The 24524-nt window shown below is 42.7% G+C and overlaps 1 protein-coding gene across 10 annotated transcripts in view; it reads right to left on the bottom strand.

The window, feature by feature from the left end:
• cacna1ab (calcium channel, voltage-dependent, P/Q type, alpha 1A subunit, b) overlaps nt 1-24524 on the bottom strand; it is a 617073-nt gene that overhangs the window by 155744 nt on the left and 436805 nt on the right. For 7 of the 10 annotated variants that reach the window (XM_038784774.1, XM_038784777.1, XM_038784771.1 and 4 more), the window contains 2 exons: nt 23940-23999; nt 20803-20909 (listed from right to left, as the gene is read on the bottom strand). In XM_038784774.1, the coding sequence (XP_038640702.1) occupies nt 20803-20909; nt 23940-23999 (167 nt within the window). Of the gene's footprint in view, nt 1-1059; nt 1072-7992; nt 8041-20802; nt 20910-23939; nt 24000-24524 lie in introns of all 10 variants that reach the window. The other 3 variants (XM_038784770.1, XM_038784769.1, XM_038784768.1) reach the window with 2 other exon arrangements.

Below are 24524 nucleotides of genomic sequence, written 5' to 3'. Positions count from 1 at the left end.
GCGTTCAGAGTGGAGAGTATATTTTCCCACATTCATTAAGATGTACTTTATAATCTGTATTAATCCTAAAACCTGTGTGTAATTGCTAAACTAAGGGGAGAGTAAATGCTTTGTGTATCATAATCTTTTTATATTTAAAAATGTTTTTATTTTGTTGTTAAAACTAATTAGTGGTCCAGTGACTCTGATCCTCAACATTTTATGAAAAAAAGGTAAAGTTACAGTCATTTGAGCTAGGATTCCATTCTTTCCGTCCAGTTAGAACATCAACTGGGATTGTAACAAATTATGAGGCTCCTTTTCAGTATATTTTCCACATAGTTCCTGCATATACAAATAATGCGTAACTCATAAGATTTCTATGGCTGAACTATTTGCAGCGCACTGGAGTTTGTGAACATACAGATATATCTATTCATCAGTAAGGCATAATACTTCATGAACATAATTTTTCAGGTGCCGCTTCAGCATTAAGGCTGAGTGATACTGTCCAGCCCTAATGTGTGAATTTATATTCACATTGTATAAGATTGCACATTTAACCCAATTCAAGATGTGTTTGGGGCAAGGTTCTGCAAGAGGGGCCACAGGGTTTCAACTTGGTGTGATGATATTTTTTTTTGAAGTTCATACATGTCTGAAAATTGTCTGTGCCACTCCAAATCAGGTCGGCTCCTCATTGAGAACTGATCTACTTGTGCATAAAGTATTTGCTAAATATCGTAATTGAAAAGATGTTTTCTTCTCAAAATTATTGCTTGATCATCCCCAAAGTTAGGCTGGTCAATTCAAAACTGGATGTAAGGTTGTCTTAATGTTTTTAAAATACTGTTGTTTTAAAAAGATTCTAGCTGTGATACCCCAGCACAATCTGATACAGTGACCTCAGAACCTACAGCCAGCAGAACTGCAACATAATCACTCATTAAAAAGCACAAATATACATATAGAAATAGATATAAAATCGAGAGTGAAAGAAACAAAGAGAGATACACAGAGAAGAATAGAACACAGTGCAAAATTGCCGAGTATTTCAAAGAGAAAGAGCAGAAATATTACCCCATAAGGCTCCTGATCCAGCAAGTCAAGAAAGACGAGAAAAGGGTCAGTGTAAAAAAAAGACAAAAAAGCTTTTACACGTACTGCAAGTACAGAGGTGAGTCAGACTAAGAAAACAGAAGGCACAGTTATAAAAACCTGAAGGACCAATACAGACAGTGCAGTAAATAGGGAAACAGGACACAGCAGACACAAAGCACAGGCCCCAGCAGTCATGTCAGCCATGCCACATTAAAGAACTTGGTCAGGAAACAATCTCCCTCATAGGATGAGGTTTTTACATTTTGGATAGGAAAACTCTCCACCAGTCTGTGTTCACATTACACCTGTGACCAACTACAAGATATAAAATAATTTAAATTATTTGCTAATGCAAATGATACTTTGTGTCACTCCAACAGCACAGTTTCTATTTGGTGATGTGCAATGCCAAAACCATGCTGGGGCAGTGTAGGTTATAGAATGTGGTGTGACATGGCAATATACAGCCTATCAAATTAATAATAATCCTCTTTATTATTGTCACAAATAGGCTTACATTAATACTGCAATGAAGTGACTGTGAAAATCCCCTAGTTGCCACTTTCTGGTGCCTGTTCGGGTACACGGAGGGAGAATTCAGGATGCCCAATTCACCTGACAAACAAGGCTTTTGGGACTTGTGGGAGGAAACCGGAGGGCCCAGAGGAAACCCACGCAGGCACGGGGAGAACGTGCAGACTCCGCACAGTCAGTGACCCAAACCAGGAATCGAACCCGGGGCCCTGACACTGTGATGCAACAGTGCTAACCACTGTGCTACCATGCCGCCCATGCCACTGATCTTTTTGGATTTAATGTTTAAATAAGAAATTAATTCAATACAACTTTCAGCGCCTAACACCAATGCATCATGACCACTCAATGAATGAACATTGGTGCTACAGCAGTGGAGATCACAGCCATTTTTATAATATTTGTATAACACTGCAATATAGAATTTCCACACAAGCGGTATCACAGCAGAATAGGGACCTAATCTAGGTGTTAAATAATAAAAATTACAAATTCATTTTTTCAAGTAAAACACAAAACAGGAATATTAAATGAAATAATAACTGATATCCATGTTGTATTATAATTACCTCTCGGGAGTCTAATTAAAACTTGTTAAAGCAACGATTTATCATAATCATTAATGTATAAAACACGGATGCCTGTTCAGTATCCTCTATTTCCTGTTTCCCTCTTCTGTTATTCCCCCATGTAGTTTCTTGGGAGCATGCAATCTTCCCCATAAATTTCCAAGTAGATACCCAGGTTTACTTGGCTTCTGAGGGACTGCCTGACCATGGATAAAGCATGAATTTTCAACTCGGAAGGAAACTAAGGCACACAAAAGTAGCCTTCATTTGTTTTATCCCATTGTTTAATTTTCCTCTGCCGTTTTGCATTCCTCCAGATTGTACATGCTGTGCTCACTTTATTTATTCCCCCACTCCTATTGCATTCTGAACTGGGAAGTCAGAAATTGACAGGACAAATTATTTTCTTACAGAGATTCCTAGAACTTTGAGTGCAGTTTGTCTCAGAGCAAGAAATATATATCATGAATGTGCACAGAGAATGCAGAGGAATAAGAAACAGCAGAAATAGAGTCACAACAATTAAATAGAGATTAAAATTGCTGGAGGAATAACTTTGTGTTTCAGGAGTGCAATGAACTTCATTTCATCTGTCATCAAAGTATAATTTTCTTTTAAAGTTAACCCCACACCTCCTTTACAAGTGCGAGGAAAACAAACCGTGCCAGTTCACATCTTATCCACAGATCAGCCAGTAAGAGGGAATCTCTCATACTATTCAAACATCACGTCCACAGGTTGGGAAGGACTGAAGAGAATGCCACAAGTATTGGTTACTGGGTTATAATATGTACTGTGTCTAGAATGGCTTGATATATATTGCAAGAATTTTAATAAACTCACAAAAATGAGGCAAAATGGTATCTTGCTTCCCCAATACAAAACATCAAAATTACATCATACTACTCCAAACGGGTCACAATAAACAATTATGTTTGAAAAATGATTTCCTGCTCCCCTCTCCTGAACATATATTGGTATAAGTTCCAGAGCCACCGAGAGTACTGCATCCCAATGGGCATTCTGCAGGTGAGATGGTCAGTGTTGACTGAAGGCAAATCATGGCTGAGTCTGACCCCATCTACGTCCAATGCATACGATTGCAGTGGAAGTTAGTGGACAGAGAGTTGATTTTTTTTAACTTTAAGAGTATTTAGTCTAATTGTCATTGCCTTATTACTAACCGAACTTAGAACACCAGGAAGAAAGTCTCAGAAATTCCTGATCTGCCCAACTTTGTACAACACTGAGAATTAGATGTAACAATGGGGGACCCAAAGACAGTCAGTATATGTTACGTAAAACGTAATCAGGCAGTGAGACTGTAGCCTTGTCTCAGGGTTAATATTACATTCATTCAGGTCCAACAGCAAGTCCTAGGTTTAAGTTACAGATTGCTGGCACATTGCCTTTCTTTCATCTGTCAGAACCCGTAACCAGGGAGGGCTACAATCAGTGCCGTACCCACTGCACCACCGCAGAAATTATTCAAATGTATGATTGCCGATTGTTTGGTTCATTAAATTCTCTAATCTCAGACATGAGAGATTAAAGAGAAACAGTCAACATGTTAAACAGCCATTTGTTATACTGTTCCATGTCTGATCATCATTAGAACGAACAACTGCTGTGCTCTGATATGACAGAACTTAAACTATTAATTGCTGTTGTATATATGTCACGGTAATCATACAAACCAGGAAATAACAATCGTAGTTCATGGTGATGGCTTTCACTTATCCCATCCCAATTTCTCTCTTCTCATGAGGACTGACTGATTGCTGGAGTGTAGTTCCTCAGGCTAGTTGACCTTTAACCCCCTTGCCCAGTGACTATTCCTCAAAGCCATGATAACTGTGGCTCCTTAGTTAAACAGGGAGTAAGGGATTCACATCACAGTTGAGTCTGATTCTGCCCTTCCTCAGTTCCCAGATGCAATTTCTATTTGGACTCACTGGGTGTAAAGGCCAAGGGCGAGGTTTTCTCAGGAATCGGCAAAGGTTGGCGGGAAAAGCAATGTTGAGCCTACCGACTAAATGGTGGCCTTTCCCACTGTACAGTGTGGCACTGAGTACCAAAGACCTTTGTCAATGCAGTCCACACCATATTGCTGATTCACCCCTCCCTGCCACCCCACCACCACCATCACCTGAGCGCTGCAATCATCGGGGTACCACATTTAAGGGGTCTCCCCACTGCACAGCAGCCATACTTTGCAGGTCACCTGGAAGTGACAGCAGTTAAGAAATCCACCCCCAATTTTCATCATCTGCCCTGGCACATGTCCTGCTTACACTCTCTTCACCTGTTTTCATGCAGGACCAGCTGGCACACAACAAGATGGATGAAAGGTGCCAGAACTCAAGGTCCTCACGGACTTTGGGGTGTGGGGTGTGGGGGCGTGGAGAGAAGCTGGCCAGAGGGGACGACGTTGACCGCTCATGTGCTGATGAGGTTGGTAACGATAATCCAGCAACATCCAGCAGACAACAATACTGTAAGGCATGTCTCCTGTTTCTCAGGTCCCTGCCATGCACTATTGAACTCTCTTTCGCAGGCATATCTGGGAAGCAGCCGAGGGAATCCACCTGCCAGGTCCCCAACTCCAGTCCCAACACCAGCACAGAAGAGTGATCCATGGATCCAGAAATAGAAGGAACATTGCAGAGCTCACTCACACCCTCCTTGGTGCGATCTAGTTCCAGAGCAACCTCGAGGTCACAGCTCGTGAACACATCACAATGACTGATCTGTAGCAGGCGGAGAAAGGGGCCTGCCAGGGTCAGAACTGGTAGGATTGCTAGAGGCCAGGAATCCCAGTCAGTGACAATCCCACTACGCCACCGCCTCCCCTAGCACCCCAACCCCCAGTTAAGCCTCCCTGGTGGCCTCAGTCATATCTGGTAGCCCCCCCCCCCCCCCCCCCCCCCGAGTCAAATCTGGTAACCACCGAGTCAACCCCCTGAATATGTCTCCGAGATCCTCTCTGATTTTGAAATCAGTTGTGATTCACGCCATTCTGACGCTACGCCATGGGTGGATTTCTGAGGGGGGGGGGGTATGATTACGGCATAAGGGCCCAATGATGAAATGTATTATAATGATGTTCCCGACATTGAATGAGGGGGGGGGGGGGGGGGGGAGAGAGAGAGAGAGAGAGAGGTGGGGGTGGGGGCTGGTAAGGGATGATCATGGCACGTTTTGGCATTCTTGGAATATTTTTCACCCCTGTCGCTGAACCTGCCCAATCTGAATGGGAATTGAAAATCCCGGGCCTGACTGATTTTCACCTTTTTACAATGCCACCGTTTCCCCATCTTGTCCTCAATGCCTGATGGGATAAATAAATTTCCAGTTGACCAATGAAGCGCAGAGGTCAGCGAGGCTAACTGTTCCAACACTACCTGTGTTGTTAGCCAATCTAAATAAGAACACAAGAGAGGCACTAAGTTGGTTTCAGTGTCACTTGGCTGGTAGAAAGATGGGGAGAAATCAGAAAGTTACTAAATTCCAACTGCTATCCTTCTGTTGCAAAATGTGCCATCAGGTGTGAACATCAGGTTAAAAGAGAATCAGGATCATCTGTGATGCCCCTGTAGTTAACACCCATTGTCTGTTCCCACGTGGATGGCTACTTAACCCCAATGATAACAGATGGCCAGTGCCCGAGGAGCCACATTCCAGCACAAGTCAGTGCCTTCAGGAAAGAAGAGAAAATCAGTCCGAATTTAAAAAAGGAAAATTGTGCTTCAGAGAGTCCTGTACACAAGAACACAATGTATAAAGTAGGCACGGGATGGGAAGTGATTGGGTGCACACTGAAAAGGAAGGGGGAAAAAAATCACTACACACAGGAAGAGGATTCCACTTAGCAATTTGAACTTTGATTTAAAACATGCTCTGGAAAACATTGTGCAAGCATGGATTGATAAGGTTGTCGTGGGGTGGGACAGGAAGAAGGGTTGGGTTGGTGAGTTGCAATCTATCAAAACACCTTTAAGCAAATGAACCAAATGTGACATCAGAAAACAAAGACTCTCTGATGTCACTTGACAATCTCTTCAGCAATTACTCCACATTGTGCATCTTTGATACAACACGACCCAACAGTACAACATATAAAACTAAATTTAAAACCAGGAAACAAAACTACCCCCACACAGACGGTAGAAAAGTCATGTTTAGATCTCTTAGAAAAAGAGGGGACGGTTAGCACACCAACTATATTGGACTAATATTGGAATACACTGTTCCAGAAACCAAGAACATAGTACACAACAGATAATGCTTGGCACTGTAGCAAACATTACTACATTTTTTTTCTCCAGGTTACTTGAATGAACCTTATATTGACTGCCATTGCTACATTCTGCAGTCAAACACTATTGATATCAGGCCAAATCTTATTTGGCACCATACATCTCTCAGCCTCAGTTCTATGCATTCTGGGGAGGGAGTAAAAATGTTATTAGGCAATTCAATGTGTGGATAGCTGAGACCAGGGTACCGGTCAGTCAAATAATAGCGGCAATAAGGATTATGGGAGTGCACACATCTTGCAACACCCACATTTATATTCATAGATTAACTATGAATAAGGCAGAAAAATTAGTCTGATAATGCTTTGTGGGCAGAACCTTGCTGTGAACAGTTACTATATTATACAGTGAGTGGACAGAGACGGTTTGGCCTGGCGCCATATAAATCCTTATACCTCAATTTTTTAATTAAAAAAATTTTTTTTTTCTTTCTTTTTTTTATAAATTTAGAGTACCCAATTCATTTTTTCCAATTAAGGGGCAATTTAGCGTGGCCAATCCACCTAGCCTGCACATCTTTGGGTTGTGGGGGAAAAACCCATGCAGACACGGGGAGAATGTGCAAACTCCACACGGACAGTGACCCAGAGCCGGGATCGAACCTGGAACCTCGGCGCCGTGAGGCTACAGGGCTAACCCACTGAGCCACCGTGCTGCCCTTACCTCAATTTTCTTTACAACCATCACTGTTGAAGGCATTATTTTGGCAGGGCAACAGTCTGAAGATGCCAGTGACTCTTTTGTACATCCACAAAGTGGCCAATGTGTGAGGTTTAACAGTGGGAGTCAGCAGGAAATTTGACCAAGAACAGCATTACAGCTTAATCAATCCTTATGCCAAGTCCTCACCATGGACTTTCCCTCAGGGGCCATTAGATAGTGAGCAGAAGTGGGAGCCTAATCTAACTTTCCATTTGGCGAAGAGCTAACTTAGATACAACCATAAAGTGCACCTGGGACTTTCCTGGTTTGCCTAGTATGGAACCCCACCAGACTAACAGCAGCTACAGGTCAGTATGTATTAGGAAACTTAACAAACGCACCCAGCAGCACACTCGTTACAGGGCTGGACTGCTGTACCTGGCAGATTAAGGTATAGGCGTTGCAATTTCCTATTGAGTTCCTGCATTTCATTGCGATAAATGGGTGCCAGCATTGGGCAGAAAAGAGGTTCTGCCACATTTGATCCCGGGGGATCAGCACACGGCCATGCTCTCCAATGACTCCAGCAGTTGATTATATACTTGCATATGAAGTCGGGATCAGAGTCAAGGCCTCAATCCGTCTCCGTTATGAGGGAGTAGGAATAACGCGGCATGAAGTCACAAAGAATTGGGAGTAAATGAAAAATATAAATATGGAGGGGGGGATTTGTAAAGTTAAAATACATAAATAAGGTCCTCTGAATATCAGTTAAATACTAATGTACAATCCGGCTCACAATAAACGTCTTTAATAAATCCCAGCGCCAACTGGGTTGGGTGATTTACATTTCAGAGGATTCCTGATCTGACCCCAACTCCGGCGAAGGTGGCTTCCTGTTGAGAAAGGTAAAAGCGATTTAAAGAAAAAAAGAACAGGAGCTACATAATGCTAGCGCCATGCTCACAAATGCAAAGTTCCCACGCTCCGTGCTCTGGCCTGGCTGACCCCCTCAACATTCCTTCAAAAATCTCTGGGGGAGGGGGGGGGTCAAAGCCAGTCACAGCTCCAAACAAGGACAGAGCTACCTCATGATGGAGCATCTATGCCAAAGTGTCCACACAACGCACACTTGAAATAAATCACTATGTAAACACAAGGCATACTAATACTACTCAACCCAATTGACAACCAAAAATTAAAAAACTTTATTGAGCCATCAGTGGCACCCAGATTCAATTGACAATAGTAACCAGGTGTCAGTGATGTACGTCTTCAGCTGGTAACATGCAGCGCTGACTAGTGCCAGGCAATAAAAGCTGGTGAGAGCTGGTGTGAACTGCAGATGGGCAACATTGGCTATTTCTAGATCAGCGTTCACTTATTTAGCTTTCTCATTTGTCCTCATATTTGTTCTCCCCTGCATTTCTCCTGATGATGTTGACTCACACTTGGGTATAATTTTATGAATGGTCCTATTTCACCGCTACTCTGCTCACATGATCACGCGTGGGATTGGACAGTTCACTGGAGGGGTGGTTGGAATATGCCTGAGCTAGGTTCCGTCTGCTCTCGAACATTCTTTCTCACTAATCCTCCATTCATTTCTATTTGGGCATCATATGGTAATAATACATGGCAGTATTACAATTATGGCACGAGGTGTGAAAAAGTGGGATTCCTTACCATAAGTGGCATGGTGGTGAATATGGTAGTTTATTCCTTGTGACTCACAAGTGAAAATAATAAGGCTTGGGGATGACACAGTCTCACAAATTTTAAATAATACCTTCAAGGATTTTTACTATAACAACAAAGGCACCTGAAGAGGAGCAACTCATATGGCATAAATGCTGTTAATTTTAGCCTCGTAATACTACTACTAGTAAACTAAAATTAGTCAAGCTTGAATGATTAATAACTTATTTTTGTTTATTCCCCTCAATTTCTTCCTCTTCTCCTTTAGATACCAATACTCGTTGGGTTATGATCCCACAAGCACTGGGTGTCTTCTTCTCCTTGCCCTATTTGTGTGTGAACTAAGGCAATAAATGTGCCAACGTGTTCTGATGCCTGTTGGCCTGTAACACTCAAGCTACCTACTAGGTCTTTGACTGATCTGTCAATAGTTTAATTGTGAAAAAAGACACCCCCGTATCTGTTGTTTACACAATGTTTATAATGGTAAGAGCCACATTCTCTGACAACAAAGAGGAATCCCAATTTTTGCTGTCGCTATTTCACAAGGTCCTATTGCACACTTTCCACCAGCCAGGGAAATTTACTTAGTCATATTTTATCAGAGAGCAAGGGAGACATTCTTCACAACTGAAAGGATGATCAAGTTCTGTTACCCAGTTAAGTGGAAAGTTACTTAGAATTACTTGGCTTCTTTGCAGTTTTGTTGCCAGCTGAAGGAAAATTTGGTTGGACCAAATATTTATCCTTTACCAAGCTTCACCTTCAACACCAGCAATAGACAGGCACTTGTGAGTATTTTATATGGGGTCAGGCAGACATCTTTGGGCAGGCAATCACAGCGGTGTGCGAGTCCACATAAATGATACATTCATCAAGAAAGGCTGACCAAACTGAGCTTTCTTTATAAAAGTGAAGACTGTGGGATTACGAACAGGTTATTAAAATTATGAAGGGACTTGATAAGTTAAATGTAGATGTCTCCACTTGTAGAGGAGATTATAACTAGCATCCCATAACTATAAGATAGTGATCACTAAATCCAATAGGGAGCTTGGGTGAAACTTCTTGACCCAGAGTGGAGGTAATATTGAACTTGCTACAGCAAGGATTAGTTGGGGCAAACAGCATTTAAGGGAAAGTCACGTAAGAACATAAGACAGAAAAGAAGAATATGCTGAGGGGGCAAAATGAAGAGGGGTTGGAGAGGTTTGTGTAGAGCATAAATGCCTACAGAGTTGGGTCAAATTGCCTGTGTGCGTTCTGCAAAGTCTACATCGTTTAACCAAAACTGATCCAGGCTTTTGCATCTTCCATTTCGGGAAGACAAACAATTCAGTCCAGAAATCATTTATTTTCCCATTTTGTTTATAATTATAAACACATTCCTTTTTGCTGGATTGGAAATAAACAGGGGGTTGATCAAGGTAAAGCCGAGCAGTTTTGGGATGCTTGCCTCTTTGCATTTAGTGATAGTTTGCAGTTCAAGTTTAGGATGAATCCTCGTATTCATTCCATCGCAACGTTGTTCTAAGGCTGCTGTAATAACTTAGCTACTTGAGGATTTTGGAAAAGAACTGCATTTCAGGAGACCCCTTACCCTGATCAGGATCAAATGTTTTAGTTTCACTAACCAATTACAATTCGTATTCAGCTGAAATCAGTAAAAAGTCATGTTGTTTGTTGGCTCTCAATTGTGTTCCTCCCCTTAAGCTTGAGTATAATGTGGAAATCCAGAACAACAGATGTTGTTGGGTGATGTGTGGTGCACCCACATAGACTGGCATCTGAAGCTCAAGATAATCTTCACTTGAGTGCATTTTTCAGGTGGAAATAAGCTGAATTGATTTTTATTCAGAACTGAAACTTTGCAGCACATTCCAATCCAATGTGCCACTTCAATGCGTGTACCGTTTGAAGTAGGTCTGGCTTGGTGTTCATGAGCTCTCATTCTTACCTGGATGTCAGGGAGCCTCACATTGTTGTTCAGACGAGAAGGTGGGAAAATCCAACATCGATTTCTTGTGGTTTTATCATTTCTGCTTCTCAGTTATCTACCGTTGAATCCACCTGAATGTTAGAAGGCCCTTCTTCCCCCCAGTTGGGACTTTGGTGGCTGATGGAAAGGAAATTTGAATTGATTTGGATACCCAATTATGGGTATACAAACCAGGCAAAGGAAGAGAAATGAAAAAGATCCTCCAGTGGTTCCTTTGCTGAATTTATGATACAGAGCCACAGAGAGCAAGAAGCTATTAAATTGGAGTATTGGCCCACATTGAGGTGGCTGATCTCAGCTAGTCTGTCAATGAGTGTGCTTAAGATAGTGGAAGGCTTAAAAAATGAGCAAAGATTCTTGTTCCTGGTCAATGTCTGTGACTCTGCTACAACATGTATATATGTGGATGTGGAGTGAATTCTTAATCAGGGTTAGATCAATCGTCTACTGACACCACAGTCCAAGCTCACACATGAAGACCAACTACTTGGGTGAGATACCAGAGGGTTTTTGGTACCCATGGAACCATACCCAAAGCATCGGTTTGAGGCGAAGAGGGGAGAAAATTTACAAGACAAAAGAAAGTTTAAAAAAATATTTTAGCGATGAAAGCTTGAAAGGCGAAGGCGAAGAAGACCATATGTTCCATTCTGTGTGCTTGTCCATAAATAGAGTTTTGGCCTAGTAGTGCATTGATGGGTTACCATTTTTGGTGTTTCCATTTCATTTTTCTAATGACCTCAAATAGGAATGTTTATGTGATAATTTAATACATTTTTGGATCTCTTGTCGTGGACGTAACTTCAGACGCAAAAATGTCATATTTTGGTGGCACTGTAGTGAAATCTCACCGAGACAGGTTTAAGCAGCAAAACCCAATGTGACGTGCACCAACATGCAACATGCATTTATAACCTTTGAAAGGCAGGCCCGGCTCTGTGCTATTTTCTCAACCATCAATTTACACCATATCCAAAAGGGATCAGTTTCAATTATTCAATGAACGTGCATCATGGGATCACCTTCTTCCAAAGCAACAAGTAGAGAAGGTGATTCCAAACCAGCGCCTTTTGGACATGATTGGTACAAGTGAATTGGTATGTGCCAACGAATCACAAAAATTCTACACTTACTGCATGTCGCATGAGAGGTCCCGGAAGCAGTGAAAGTAGCTACTTCCGAGTGGGTCCAAGCAATAGCAAATCACTTGTCCAGGACATGAACAACAGATGAAAAAAATCCTATCATATCAGCGTGCAACAAGTCAGCTCTGGTGTAAAGTAACAGGTATTTTTAAAATTCTTAACATTCATAAATTTATGAAATCTTAATTGTCCAGGAGAGTTTGAAACATTCATATAATTTCGAGTTTAAATTTGTATGAATAATCATCAACTTGGAATGAATCACATTTGCATTCAAGCACACCACTTTATAACGTAATATTTGTTCCCTATTTTTCATCTGATTTCTTCCATTTTCTTCTTCTAATCTTCTTCTAGTCACGAACAAGAGTGGCGACATATTCCCAGGTTCTTAGCTGTGCTCATTTCCAATTTTATTTGGAACTGATTTACTCTGATCTGTTCTCTCTCAAGCCAAAGAAAGCCATTCCGATTGAACAGCTTCGACGCCAGCCCTTCTTGATGGATCAACTGAAATCTGAAATTCATCATAGGGATGATGACTCTGACCCCCTCGAAGTGCTGTCAAGTTTGAATAATTGCAAATAATCTCCCATAGCTCCTCCTGACCTTCATCTCCTGTTCCTCTTCCTCTTAAGGTCCAAATAGTGTCACATGATCACAATGAGGCGGGTCCTTCAGGACATCTTAATTCACCCATTTAAAGAGATTGTCATGGTTCCATACAACCACCACTGTCTCTTGAATTATGTATCTTTTTTGTCTCAACTGTTCCATCTCGCAGTCAATTCCACATGTTGATCATTTTTGTGAGAAAATAATTAGCTGTTCTAATTCACGTCCTAAAATTATCTTCTATTAGTTAGAGCTGTGTCAACATGTTCAACTTTAAAATTTAATTTAATGCAAAATTCCAGATTAATCTTTTCTATACCATTAATAAATTATATGCTTCCAGAAAACCACCTGTCAAATGCCTCCTTCCTAGCCTGAGAAGCTTAAGTTTCCCTTATAACTCAGATAACTGTCTCAATGGAATACTCTGACGAGCAGCACAGTGGTTAGCACTGCTGTCTCACAGCGCCAGGGACCGGGATTCAATTCTGGCCTTGGGTCACTGTGCGGAGTTTGTACTTTCTCCCCGTGTGTGGGTGGGTTTCCTCCGGGTGCTCCGGTTTCCTCCCATGGTCCAATAAAAATGTGTAGGTTAGGTGGATTGGCCGTGATCAATGTTTGGGGTTACAGGGGGGTGGGGGGTGGGCCCAGGTAAAGTGCTTTTTCGGAGGGTCGATGCAGGCTTGATGGGCCGAATGGTCTCCTTTTGCACTGTTGGAATTCTATGGATCCTCGCTGTGATCCTACCGTAACATATTATTTTTCAGGTCATCTTTCCACCTTCAATCTTTCATTCGTCCTACAATCTACATGTTATTAAAACCCAAACTTGATGGTACATAACTCCTTGATTTAGCTTCTTAAACGTATCTTACACTTTTTATACTGGTGATGTCCTACAGTATGGAATTTGGTCTTTATCCAAGTTGAGCAAAGTCAGCCTGTACCAAATAGAAATCTGAGATGAGAAAAGGTCTGGAATTTAATCAAACAATTGGATGATTTACCGATAGAATAATGGATACCTGGGAAAACACTGCAGACTTTAATAGTGTCACAAGTAGGCTTACATTAACACTGCAATGAAGTTACTGTGAAAATCCCCTAGTCGCCCACTCCGGCGCCTCTTCGGGTACATGGAGGGAGAATTCAGAATGCCCAATTCACCGAACAAGCACGTCTTTCAGGACTTGTGGGAGGAAACCGGAGCAGCCGGAAGAAACCCACGCTGGCTTGGGGAGAACATGCAGGCTCCTCACAGATTGACCCAAGACGGAATTGAACCCAGGTCCTTGGCGCTGTGAAGCAACAGTGCTAACCATTGTGCTGCCATGCCGCCCATAATTTTCATACAATAAAGATTGTGAGGCAGCGAGTTACAGGCAAGCCAAATTGAGGAGTTTGGATCACATTACAAAAATTTATAATTTACAAGCATCAATAGTAACTTTCAAAACATTTAAGTAGAAATTCACAGGGTGACGGAGAAAAGGCGGGTGAGTGGGACTAACTGGATAGATATTCAAGTAATGGCAGAGAAGTTATGGGCTGTACAGTCCTTTTGTGCTCTCATTCCGTGTGAACTTAATGGATAGATTATTGCTTTGAAATTAATACATTACAGAATCATAATTTATTCTGTTGAGAGGGTTTTCCATTGGTCATTAGCTGACCAACAATGGCCCCTTTCCATTGGCAGACAATAACTTGAATACTCAGGAATCCACGACTGTGGTTTTGTCACAATTAAATAACACTAGCCAGAAATTCCTGATTCTCCGCTGGCCAGCCTTGTGATTTTCCTGTCCAGAAAATAGAAGGAAAATCACAGCTTTCACGTGTACAAATGGCGAGTCTCAATCGCTTTCTGTTCAGTGTTGGGAAAGTCTACAACCCTTTATAGTATACCCAACTAAACAAGGCAGATGACGAAATCACTGTAAATCCATTCGTGCAGAATTACATATCCAGTAACATATTCAAAAAGACTTCAATTTTAAAATGAATCTTTGTTATAAGTGCCGAGATCTTGCTTACTCTAAATATTTCAGACAAAGCCTTATGATCCTATGACTCGAGACCAAAACTGTGGAGGAACAACACTATTCACAGGAGACACGACCACAGAAGCAAGTTTTCAATTCTCACTCATTCCAACTCCCAACTAAAAACATGGTAAAAGATAAATAAGCAATATGAAAATATTGGAAACGTGAAATTAAATCACAAACAATGAAAGTACAGCAGAAAGAGCACAGAGGGATTATCATTTCGGGTTGGCCTCTATATCAGAAGTGGCACATTCAAGCTGGCGAATTCTGTCGCTCTCCCCTCCCTACTCTCTTCACTTTTTCAGACATGCCATCTCACCTTTGTTCGACTGTCTGTGTTCTGAGCGTTCGGATTGTGCCTGATCAGATGAGTAGCCCAAACCAAACTGTGAGTTTATCCCTCGCCTGTCAGGTGTTGACTGACTGCTGTATATGATCATTGACTTTCTGCCATTTGTAAATATAATGCAAAGTTTATTTTATTCTTTCAAAAGCTAATGCAGAAAATAATATGAATGAGAAATTGTTTTGGTGGCTCAGTATTATTCTCTAGTTATACTTTATAATGCGCAGCATTAAAGACAGGCATGATCATGCAAAATGGTTTATGTTACATGAAGTATGTATTGGACAGAACGTGCACTGGTACAGGAATAGGTCTTGGCCATCTCTCACATTAAATACTGCTGGGAAGAATGTAGTGATGGGAAAAGTAGTAAACAGTGACCTAGCTAGCCAACACAAACTAATCAATAACTGCAACTTCTTTCAACAGATACAAATGTACTATCTTCGGAAAAGAGTACCAAGTTTTCGCAGTCTTGGGCTCCCTCTGGTTACTAATGTTCATGAGATAATCTCACCCACCTTCTGTGTAATACAATATTATATTCCTCTTCCAGTAACAACACAACTACCAGGGAGTGACTCAGACATCCAACTGGTCCAATTCGGACTTGGATTTAATGAGATGGAAATAATATCATAAATTATCTTAAGGGCACATTGCACCACACACTGGTTAAGGTATCACAAGATATGCTAGCCTTAGGAACCCTTCCATCCCTCCTGAAGTAGCTACATTCCACTTCAACATGGTCAAAAACGCCATTATCATGCTAGCAAAAATTAGCTCATAAGGATAGAAGATTCATGAATGTGTAAAGGCCACTTTGCCTGGTGAAATTAACACTCTACATCACCCTGTCTAACACTGAACTGTTACTAGGGGCGTGATTTAACCATTGCAGCCAGCGCAGATCTGGGCAAGGTCAAAATCAAGATCCGCGCCGGGCATGAGTCAGTTTGCTGTCTAACCGGCTCGCACCCCATGGCAAGTTCAGGATCTCATCCAAATAGGGCGAGCATATCATTAACCCCAATTTGCATTCATTTAAATCTCATTAGTGAGACTGAAGTCGAATGTAATGGCCTCCCGGGAACTAACTGGCTCCCCAGCGAGAAATCATGTGGCCATTGTTCAGTACTCCTTTTTACAAATGTGAAGCTGTCGCAATGGTTGCCGAGACGACTGAGGAAGTGAGTGACCTTTTCCATTTTCCAGCATGCAGCCCCAGAGCCCCATGGGGGTGGGGGACCCCCTCTGGGGGGTTGGGCTTGGTTGGGGGGGCTGAAGGGTTCCAGATTGAGGGTTAACTCTTGGTTTGGGGGGAGGAGGGGAGGAGTGGCAGGCTTGTCATCTGTGACGCCTTAGAGCCATCTTTAAATATTGTGCATACAGGGACAACTGCAGCTGCTGCCTGTCTGACCTACACTTCCAGCACAGAGCCCTGTTCTTGGTTATGTGCTGAAGGTCACTTTAACTCCCTTTGACTGTGAGCAGCCTCTAGCTTCACAGCTGCAAGTTGTGTTTGCTGCTTCCTCCTGCTAGTGGCTGCAGATGCCTGGAAGTTGCTGTTGCTGTTTCCTTCCTTTTCTGTATCCGGAAAGGAGGACATTATGTTCTAAGATACCTGGGTCCTGAAATACTGGGCTCAGGGTGACGAATGAGTCGGGATGGTAATCCAGTCTGAGGCATGAAGATGCTATGGGACCTGGCATTTGACACTGATCCAAATGGACCACCTGCTGAAGCCGTTGAAGAAATGCTTTCACAGATTGCTGATGCTGTTATTGCTGGGGTGGTGAGTGCAGCATGTAACTGGTACCTCAATGTGGGTTAAACACGCTGGAAGTCAAGGATGTTCAATTGCACCTTGAGTGACAGTGGAATATGTGGATTTGGTTCCGGTGAGATTGGGCTGTGTGGGAGGGACATGCACAGCTGCAGCTCCTGGATGGAGAATGGCATGATACGGGGGACAAGTCACACATTAATGGACAGATCATTTCTACAAAAAAATTCTGGACATGATAACACATTCTCAGACTGTTTCCATTGAGGAACCTGCGAGGAGAGAAAATGAGCTGATATTAGTACCAATATGAAATGGTGACTTTTCCTTGTTTAATGGTTAGTGATTTTTAAATTAATTTACGAGATGTGGGCGTCGCTGGTTAGGCCAACATTTATTGCCCATCCCTAGTTGTCCTTCAGAAGGTGGTAGTGAGCTGCCTTCTTGAACCACTGTAGTCCTTGAGGTGTAGGCACACCCACTGTGCTGCTCGGGAGAGAGTTCCAGGATGTTGTCCCATCAACAGTGAAGGAACAGCGATATATTTCCAAGTCACGGTGGTGAGTGACTTGGAGGGGAACCTCCAGGTGGTGGGGTTCCCAGGTATCTGCTGCTCTTCTCCTTCTAGATGGTAGTTTGGAATGTATTGTCCAAGGAACCTTGGTGAATTACTGCAGTGCATTTTATAGATAATACATACGGCTGCCACTGTTTGTCAGTGGTGGAGGATTTGAATGTTTGTAGAAGGAGGAGCAATCAAGCGGGCTTCTTTGTCCTGGATACTGTCAAGCTTCTTGAGTGTTGGAGCTTCACTCATCCAGGCAAGTGGATAGTTCCATTACACTCCTGACTGGTGCCTTGTAGATAATGAACAAGCTTTGGAGGGTCAGGAGTTGAGTTACTCGCCGTACGATTCCTAGCCTTTGACCTGCGCTGGTAGCCACAGTATTAATATGGCTAGTCCAGTTCAGTTTCTGAACAAAGGCAACCCCCAGGATGTTGATTGTGGGGGATTCAGTAATGGTAATGCCATTGAATGTCAAGGGGCGGTGGTTAGATCCTCTCTTGTTTGAGATGGCCATCGCCTGGCACTTGTGTGATGCAAATGTAACTTGCCATTTGTCAGCCCCAAGCCTGGATATTGTCCAGGTCTTGCTGCATTTGGACACGGACTGCTTCATTATCTGAGGACTCGCGAATGGTGTCTTGATGTCAAGGGCAGTTACTCTCACCTCACCTCTGACATTCAGCTCTTTTGTCCATGTTTGAACCAAGACTGTAATGAGGTCAGGCTGAGTGATCCTGGCTGAACGCAAACTGAGTGTCCGTGAGCAGGTTATTGCTGAGTAAGTGCTGTTGATAGCACAGTTGATGACTCCTTCCATCACTTTGCTGATGATGGAGAGTAGATTGATACGGTGGTAATTGGCTGGGCTGGATTTGTCCTGTTTCTTGTGTACAGGACACACCTGGCCGGGTAGATACCAGTGTTGTAGCTGTACTGGAACAGCTTGGCTAGGGGTGTGGCAAGTTCTGGAGAACAAGTTTTCAGTAGTATTGCAGGGATATTGTCAGAGCCCATAGCCTTTGCAGTATCCATGCCTTCAGCTGTTTTTTGATATCATGTGGAATGAATCATATTGGCTGAAGACTGGCACCTGTGATGCTGGGGACCTCCAGAGGAGCCCGAGATGGATCATCCACTTGGTATTTCTGGCTGAAGATTGTTGCAAATGCCTTAGCCTTGTCTTTTGCACATATGTGCTGGGCTCCACATTCATGGAGGATGGGGATATTTGTGGAGCCTCCACCTCTGGTGCGTTGATTAATTGTCCATCACCATTCATGGCTGGATGTGGCAGGACTACAGAGCTGGTGCGTTCATTGTGGAATCACTTAACTCTGTCTATTACTTGCTACTCTGCTGTTTGGCACATAAGTAGTCCTATGTTGTCGCTTCACCAGGTTGACATCTCATTGTTTGTTATACCTGGTGTTGTGCTAGCATGCTCCCATGCACTCTTCATTGAACCTGGGTTGATCCCCTGGCTTGGTGGTAATGGTAGAGTGGGGGATAACCCGGGCCATAAGGTTGCATATTGTGGTTGAATACAATTCTGCTGCTGCTGATGGCCCACAGCACCTCATGGATGCCCCGTCTTGAGTTGCTAGATCTGTTCGAAGTCTATCCTATTTAGCACAGTGGTGGTGCCACACAACGCGATGGTAGTGCCACACAACTTAAATATTAGTCCTTTAGTACTAAGGGCTTTATCGAATTAAAATAAATAATCAAGTGTTCCTTTTGCCTACGTCATTTAATATTTCACATACACATCACTGGAATAATCTTTATCTACATTCTTTCTGCATTGTACTGCTTAAGCTGCTCTAGACTTTCCTCAAAGCTCATCCATTTTACAATTAGAATCATTCTTATTGTTCGTCTTTGCATCTTCTCTAATGCCTGCACTTCCCTCTTGAAGTTCAGTGGTTGGAGATGTACACAGCACGAAATCTGACCTGTGCAACATAAAGCTTCGTCATTAAGCGATGGGTTTTTACCCCACTGTGTCGACTACATCTCCCAACAATCTATGTTCTCCAATTCTTCAAGTGAATGTAAAAACATAATTTTGGATTATTTATTGTGTTAAAACTGCTGTCAGTTATGTATTGAGAGAATATTTCATCCTGTTTCTTGTATCCTTAGCCAGGTGAATAGGAGCATTACAGAATGCTAAATATATCTTGGGGCATGTGTTTCCGCTGATGGAAGTGGGCAATAGTTGCACGGTTGTGACAAGTAGGAAATGACAGGAATAAAAGAATGGAAAAAAGGATAAATAACTCCAAAAAGGTGGGAATGGAATTAACAAAAGAGAGATGGAAAATCTGCACAGCACCAAGGGAATATTTAAAGAAATTTGAGTCAGCTATGTTGAAAGAATGCTTCTTGTAGTTATTGGTTCAAATGGACTGATCACATGTAGTCCCAACCAATATTGAATTGAAACACTTGATGCAGTTGATCTCCAGCCTGTGTTACGACGGAAATGATTTCAGAAACAACTTCTAAATTAAATTCATTACTTAGCGATTTTCACAATTTTCAGTGTTTTCACAAGTGTATGTAATTTTTATTTATTTTCCAATCTGCCAACCTCTACATACAAATGGCAAGAAGCACTGGGTAGGGAGGGAAACAAAGGGGAGGATACCCAGGTGGCCTACTCCAATCCTGAAAATGTTGACACATGTTTGGTCCAATTATTCTCTGCTGTGTTTGGTTTCCCTTCCAATTTTATATACTCCTCTCCTGAAAGTGTCATCTCATGGTGGGTAGTTTTGTGGACAATTGTTTTCCTATGGTATCTCACAGTTATCAGTCTATATATAACTAAGAGATGTCAAAGTCAACAGTAGTACCCCTAGCCCTGTCCCAAATTGGATCAATAAACTAATGGACAGCAGATGGAACCTTAGGTTTCCCTGGTTTGTATTTTATTCATTTGTTAGCTGAGCTACCAGGGCTGGAGCAATGGTACTAGTACAGACATGACTTTTGGGCAAAATAATGTTTTGTGTATTTATGTGACAATCTTCTGCCCTGTATTTTAATGACGATCTTAGTTCCACTATTTTCAATGGGATAACTCTGCTGTTAAAATGCAGGAACCTAATAAGCTTTTACCCAATAACGTTATCAGCAGTATTTCTATTGCGTTCATTTTGTTTGTAATGTGCTGTTATCTTAGCTTTCATCAGAGGAACATTGTCCCCCCCCTCCCATTTAATATGGTACTGAACACTTATGAAAACTGAAAATTTGCGAACAGTTGCTAAGTACAGACAGCATGCATTCCATGTCCTCTCTCTGCAGGCATAGAGATACTAGCAGAGTGTACATACCATGTCTCCCAGTGAAAACTGAGAAAAAGTGAATGTGCTGCATACAAAGTTCCTAGGCAGCAGGACTTTCCTAGCAGGCAGATGAGATCAGTAAGAAACTTACGTGAAGGCAAAAGCCACTAGTGCACCGCTGACTACGATGAAATCCAGAATATTCCAAAGGTCTCTGAAGTATGCTCCTTGATGCAGAACTAAGCCAAGGTCAATCATCTTTAAACAGAATGAGGAAAGAAATAAATGACACTTTATCAAATTCACACTCTTCCCTGTACTACATTTCTCTCAAAGATGCTACCATATGTAGCAGAAGGATAACCGCTCTTCATTTCCTGACTCATTCTTCATGTTTCTGCTGTGACAGTGAATGCGGGCAGACTGTTGTATTTTGAAGAATACAACAGATAAGCCCATTCTCCTCATCAACCAACATTCATGCATGAATATGCTAACAATCCACACCTTTTGCTACCTATATATCACAGGGAAGTGAGAACTCTGGCTTATTTTTTTCTCTCTGCATACGGAGGATAATTGTAGCCACCTATCCCAGCTGGGATCACCTCTCCAAACTTTGCATGGAATTACATGGAATTACCAGCCCAGTGGATGGGCAGAATTTTTTGGTCTGGTTGTAAGTCAATGGATTTTTTGGCTGCCTCTCCAAATGTTCCGTACTGCCCGTTATATTTCTCACCAGGGGTGGGATGGAAATGCCCAACCGAAGTTTGTGTTCTAGAAGGTGTTTGACAAGGTCCACATAAAAGACTGATCCAGAAGGTGAGATCACAGGGGATTGGGGGTAGAATACTAGATTGGATTGAGGATTGGCTGACAGAAAGCAGAGGGTCGGGATAAATGGGTCCTTCTCTGGTTGGCAAATTGTAACTAGCGGGGATGCTACAGGGGTCAGTCCTCCGACCTCAACTATTTACAATCTATATAAATGATCTGCAAGCAGGGACAGGGTGTAACATAGCAAAATTTGCGGATGATGCTAAAATAGGTGGGAAAGCAGGCAATGAAGAGGAGATACGGTTTACAGACGGATATAGATAGGCTAGGCGATTGGGCCAAAATCTGGCAGATGGAGTTTAATGTGGATAAGTATGAGGTTATCCATTTTGCCCAAAAAAAATAGTCCAGCAAATTATTATCTAAATGGAAAACAGATTTAAAATGCGTCTGGAGAGAGGGATCTGGGTGTCTTTGTTCATGAATCACAGAAAGTCGGTTTGCAGGTACTGCATGTAATTAAAAAGGCAAATGGAATGTTGGGGGGGGGGGGGGGGTGCTGAATCAACCCCCATTCTGATTGATTATAGAAAGACTGAATCTTTGGATGGTTATTGAAAAGATTACCCTCTTTGAGTAGATATGGATGTTTCTCACCCTGTGGAAGATGTTTTTGGGGCATTATGTACAACAAATTAATCTGGTCTTTATATATGTTACAAACCGCACTGAGGGGAACTCTCCTACCCCGTTTCCTCGCGTGCTTCCACCCTCCACCCACTGTCATTCGCACAGTTTCAGACATAACTTCACACACCAATCTTTTATTTCTAGATCCTATTTAAGATGTCAGTCTTGCCCCACAATCAGAATGTCATCAAATTCAAGCCTTGAACACACAATGCATGCAAGCAATATAATGCATTACGTAAGGCCTGCTGCACTGTCAGACGTGTTGTCTTTAGACTGAGACGTTACTGGCTTACTCACGGGTGGATGCAAAAGATCCTATTACACTAATTCAAAGAAGAACAACATTTATCCCTCAACCAATACCTAAAACAGTTTATTGTGTCACTTATTTCATTGCTGATTGTGGGATTGTTACATTTTCTATGTTACAATAACTCCATTTCAAAAGTACTCAGTCGGCTGTAAAGTGCTTGGAGAATCTGAGGTTGTGAAAGCTGTTATATAACTGCAAGCAATCTGTTATTCTTCTTCACATCCATACTTTTGCAGCATCAACAGCCACTCACTGCCCTCACCTCCAACCCTCTTTCACTCTCTGGTGATATTTTCCTTCCACTCGTGTCCACTTACACCACATGACCAGTCTCTGTCTCTTGACTGACCTCTGCTCCCTTGCCTATTAATTACACCCAGTGCTGCTTGGTGTCTACCTGTACACTCTTCCCTCTGGACCGCTGCCTTTCACAGAAAATAAGCTGAATTTCATAAAACCATCAGCAAAGGGTTAACAGATCAAGCTCATGATTACACAATAGGGCACAGCAGAGGAGCAAGTCAGTCGTTCAAAAATCAGTAATTTTACCAAAATTATCTTCCCATCAATCTTGGAGAAACCACCTCCTCATTTCCATGTGATGGCTGTACCTCTAATACTGGCCAAGTGGCCATTCTTTACATCTGAAATTGAGTGTTTGATGGTCCCTGGAGGGTCTCCCTATTACAGGGGTCCCTGTGGGGTGTCTCCTTATTATATGGGTCCCGGGGGGGGAGCCTATTACAGGGATCCCTGTGGGGTGTCTCCTTATTATATGGGTCCCGGGGGGGGAGCCTATTACAGGGGTCCCTGGGGGGGTCTCCCTATTACAGGGGTCCCTGTGGGGATGTCTGCTTATGGCAGGGATCCCTGGGGAGATCCCCTTATTACAGGGGTCCCTGTGGGTGGGTGGGCTCTTCCTATTACAGAGGTCCCTCAGGGGACCAGGGTGGGTCACCCCCATACTTGATGGTGGTGGTGGAGGGGGGGGGGGGGGGCACCCAGGCAATCGGAGGGGGTGTTGGAGGGTGCTGCTGTGCAGGAGGTGGGGGGCAGTTTTGGGGCTGATTTACGGTGCTTGGGGGGGGGGGATGGCCGGCCGTGGGCAGCCCCCCCTGTTTATTATGTTCCCATTGGCATGCAACACAGACCTCATACCCACCGCCAGCGGGTCGCCAGAGCACCGTGATCGGGTCGGTGCCCGGCATCAATCCCAATTATTCCCCAAAGCCCGATTCTCCGTCCCGGCATGCCTGGATCCCGTTCCCCGATGGGACGGATGCTGTCATTATCTCTATGTCCACACTATTGGGTGCTTTTATCATGACAAAGGCTGTTATCAGGGCATAGGGAATTAGTCAGTGTATCTCTGGCAGATTTATCACCCTCTAGCTCAAACAATGAGGCCAACTATTGCATCTATACCATCAGTTAATGCCAAACAAATCTGGGGCCTTCCTGTTCTATATGATTTAACTATTCACTTGGCAAGATCGACTTACCTTAATAACCATTTCAAAGGTAAAGACTCCAGTAAATACATAGTCAAAATATCTTAAAACCTGTGGAAAGAGGAATAAAAATAATTAGTGAAATCAAAGTTCCCCAGTCTAGCCACTGATAATGATAAACAATAATCAGCATTGAGATTATGAGAAACAGAAGCAGAAGTTGGCCGTTTGGTCCTTCAAGTCTGTTTCACTATTCAACTGGATGATTGCATCCCCATAACCCTCGATTCCCTTGTTGATCAAAAATCTGTCTGACTCAACCTTAAATACATAGAAAATAGGAGCAGGAGGAGGCCATTAGGTCCTTCCAGCCTGCTCCGCCATTCATCATGCTCATGGCTGATCATCCAACTCAACAGCCTCATCCCACTTTCCCCCATATCCTTTGATTCCTTTTGCCCCAAGTGCTAAATTCAATGACCCAGCTCAGTGGTAGCACAGTCAGATGAGTTGATCACGAACAGCTTATCTAGAAATGACATGTGCTGATTTCCTCTTCCTCAGCTGCTCACCGATGGCCAGTGGGCTATGTTCTCTTGAGGGTGAGGTTGTGCAGGATCCAATAGATCAAGTGCT

The sequence above is a fragment of the Scyliorhinus canicula genome, chromosome 25 (genome assembly GCF_902713615.1).
Source record: "Scyliorhinus canicula chromosome 25, sScyCan1.1, whole genome shotgun sequence".
In the NCBI taxonomy this organism is placed as follows: Eukaryota; Metazoa; Chordata; class Chondrichthyes; order Carcharhiniformes; family Scyliorhinidae; genus Scyliorhinus; species Scyliorhinus canicula.
The sequence above is the reverse complement of the archived record's forward strand: the minus strand, read 5'-3'. Positions and strand labels throughout refer to the sequence as shown.